Here is a 3413-nt window from a genome sequence, read left to right on the forward strand (position 1 = left end):
GGGGGGGCAACGTCAATCTATCTCCCATCTCGCTGTTCACTTTCCCACAGCCCACCCACCCCCCATCTTGCTCAAACCACGAGCCGCATCTTCCATTCTTCGCTGTACTGTACCAAACACCACCCAGAGCCTTCTTCAACGGCCTGCTTTTTTTCTTACCATCAGCAGTCTTCTCCATCATTCGTTCAGACAACTTTGACGAACTTAATTCTGGCCTCGCATCAATTCGCTGCGACCAACAACCGACGCCTTTTGTGACATCATACGAAAGGGGGCTGTCCTGTACGAAACAATCCCAACAAGGGGCCACGATAATCATTCCGAGCTCCCGAAAAGCTTCCTCGCCATCGCAACAAACTCGTTCCATCTCTCTCTCTCTGTCCTCACCCACATCCCCACGCCCTCGTCCAATCTCCTCACCTCTCTCTTCCCGACGAGACCCCCGTCAATACCGCCAAACTGTCTTCTCCCATTCTCATCTCTCGAACCGTCTCGTACGACGGAGCCGCCAACCAACCTCGACGTGGCAGCACCTCGTACAGAGCCATGGCGGATCGCACCGGCAGGCGCAGGAGGTCTAGTAGCATACTCCAGGTCCACTACGAGCCGCCCGAGACTCTCGAGCAGATAAGTGACCAGGCCGTCGTGCCCAACCTGAATGCCAACTGGGTCAACGCCAAAGGTGAGCCAGTGCCACGGCCTTCCCCTCCGTCGTCCTGCACCTCTGAGCTCTCTCACTAATCTTCTTTTCCGCCCGCAGGTGCCTGGACCATCCACTTTGTCCTCATCGCTGGACTCAAGATTTTCTACGACATCATCCCCGGCGTATCCCAGGAGACGTCATGGACACTCACCAACATCACCTACATGGTCGGCTCGTACATCATGTTCCACTACGTCCGTGGCATCCCCTTTGAGTTCAACGGCGGAGCCTTCGACAACCTCAACATGTGGGAGCAGATCGACGATGGCGCCCAGTACACTCCCGCCAAAAAGTTTCTTCTCAGCGTGCCCATCATGCTCTTCCTGCTGAGCACCCACTACACACACTACGATCTCGCATACTTTATCATTAATTTCATGGCCCTCTTGGCGGTCGTCATTCCGAAGCTCCCCTTTGTGCGTTCCCCCCTTTGCCTGTTGCTGCGGCTGCGGCTGCTGCTGCCGTGGCGCTCGCCCAAAACTCAATGCTAACAGACCGCAGAGCCACCGCATGCGCGTCGGCCTCTTTCAGAGCAGCACGCCCGACGAGTAGTTTTTCTACTCTCGATCCATCACTCCGATCCGACAATCGGGCTTCGGAGGAGGGGCCAGGGCGAACCAGGGTGCATAGGGCGGTTTGGCGGGCGTTCTGCGGGGACGATCACTTGTATTTGTTTTGACACCACAGCGAGACGGTTGGGATTGGCAAAGAAAAAGAAACAGGAGCACCAGGTACATACAACAGCGAGCATGCGTTCGAGACGACTGGAAATATCCGACCGAGCGTTTGCGTTGCAGGTGGAGCAGTAGCTTTCAGGCATGGTAATCGAATATCAACGAGGGCTTGCGCTTCTCAGATCAACTTCAGCCTCGGTTCCCGTCTGCCCGCCATTTGTTCCTTCTGCCTATGGTGCGCCATGCGCAACGCAATTGATCTCAATTCGACCGCAACTTAAACAACTGGTGGGCTCGGGTCGGTCCGCCACCGCGGCGTCCGTTGCTTCGAACAGTCCTCCCCCGAGGATAGACTGACATTAGTAAGCGACACGTTGGCAATTCTGAAAGCATTAGACTGAGTTTGGCCGCTAGTATATCGTTCATCCGGGGCGGTTGCCGCTGCGAAGAAGTGCCCCCTTTTTTTCTTCAGCGTGCTGCTTCAGCCATAAGAGCATCGTGAACTCATGATTATTGAAGAGCACTTGTGATGGCGGCGGGGCTTGACAGCCAGGAAGGTTATTAAACACAGCGACTCTTCATGAGTCTACTCGGCAAGACGACAACAACCTCCATGTTGCATGTCTGGCGCTTGTGGCGGCCTTTTCAGTACATGTTACTACCTGGTGGCTGTTGCAGATTTCGCGTCATCAAAGGAGTATCAGCATGCTCCCAGCAAGACGGATGCTGAGGGTCGGAAGAAGCCCTCCCTCAACACTCTCTTCGTGAGCAAGCCTCTGTTCGTTCCTGGTGGTCTTCCGCGAAGCTTGGCGAGCGAACACCGCGGCTAAAGGTCTAGCCATGCCGACTCGACAGTTTTGATCCGACTGTTGCTCGATCCGATCATTTCTCCTCGAATCGAGACTTGTCAGTGCTCGGGTTATAAAGGGGTCGAGTATGATGTCCCATCTGACTTCTCAGACTCACAGCTTCACACTCGTCCGCTAGCCCATCATCCTTCCTCTTCGGTTCAAGTCAACTCACCTAGGCAATCGCTTCGCTCTTCACAACAGTTCGGCATCATGAAGGCCCCTTCGACCGTCCTGGCGGTCCTCCTCGGACTTGCCCAGGTATCCGCCGCCGCCGTGGCCGCCGTTCCTGGCAACACGGATGTCGCCAAGGCTGCCGCCGATGCCGTGAACGAGCTCCCTCCCCCGGCCAACAAGGCTTTCGTACCTGAGGCTGAGACGGACGAGAAGGCCGAGGAGGCCGGCGCCGGGGCCGTCCGCATGCGCGACTGCCGCTCCGACTTCTGCCGTGACCACAGGGGCCACCGCAGCTGCGGGCACTGCTCCAAGGAGGTCGTCATCGAGGAGGAGGGCCGCAAGTTCCCTCATCACCACGGCCACCACCATGGACACCACGGCCACCACGGCCACCACTGGCCTTCTCATCGGGACTGTCACAGCGACTACTGCCGCGACCACCACGAACGCGACGGCTGCAGACACTGCGAGGTCCACCACCACCACCATGGCCACCACGGCCACCACGGCAACCACACCACGACGCGGAAGGACTGCGAGTCGCCCGAGTGCAAGGGCCACTACTACCGCAAGGGCTGCGGCCACTGCCACAAGAGCCAGACGGGCCACCGCGAGTTCCGCGAGTACTACCACCGCAAGCACTTTCGCAACAAGTGCGATCCCGAGGTCTGCAAGAAGGACAAGAAGCATGAGGCCTGCAAGTCGTGCAAGGTCGAGCCCAAGAAGAAGGCGGATCCGCCCAAGTGCAACGAGGTCGTCTGCTTCCTCGCCGACAAGGGCAAGAAGACGACGACGACCATTCCTTCCAAGCCCACGCAGGTTCCTGTCCCGAACTGCCCGGCTTGCCCTCCTCAGGTGACCTACGTGCCTGTCGTGCCGGTGCCCGCCCCGGCCCCTCAGCCTGCTCCCGCTCCTAAGCCTGCTCCCGCTCCTAAGCCTGCTCCCGCACCCGCTCCCGCCCCGGCTCCTGCTCCCGCCCCAGCTCCGGCTCCTGCTCCCGCCCCAGCTCCA

General features: G+C 58.5%; 2 protein-coding genes across 2 annotated transcripts; both read left to right on the plus strand.

Moving 5' to 3' along the window:
• Nucleotides 1-546: 546 nt before the first annotated feature.
• On the plus strand, nt 547-1255 carry ORM1 (sphingolipid homeostasis protein orm1; the record flags this gene model as incomplete). Its single annotated transcript, XM_028639972.1, has 3 exons — nt 547-682; nt 761-1119; nt 1205-1255. The coding sequence occupies 3 exons, from the start codon at nt 547-549 to the stop codon at nt 1253-1255; spliced, it is 546 nt and encodes a 181-aa protein (XP_028490081.1).
• A 1183-nt stretch (nt 1256-2438) lies between these two features.
• Nucleotides 2439-3221, plus strand: D7B24_005828 (uncharacterized protein; the record flags this gene model as incomplete). The annotated part of the gene is made up of 1 exon (XM_028639973.1): nt 2439-3221. A coding segment is annotated over one exon (783 nt), but the record flags the coding sequence as incomplete, so codon positions are not given.
• Between the last annotated feature and the right edge of the window lie 192 nt (nt 3222-3413).

The sequence above is a fragment of the Verticillium nonalfalfae genome (assembly GCF_003724135.2).
Source record: "Verticillium nonalfalfae strain VnAa140/NRRL 66861 chromosome Unknown scaffold_380, whole genome shotgun sequence".
Classification (NCBI taxonomy): domain Eukaryota; kingdom Fungi; phylum Ascomycota; class Sordariomycetes; order Glomerellales; family Plectosphaerellaceae; genus Verticillium; species Verticillium nonalfalfae.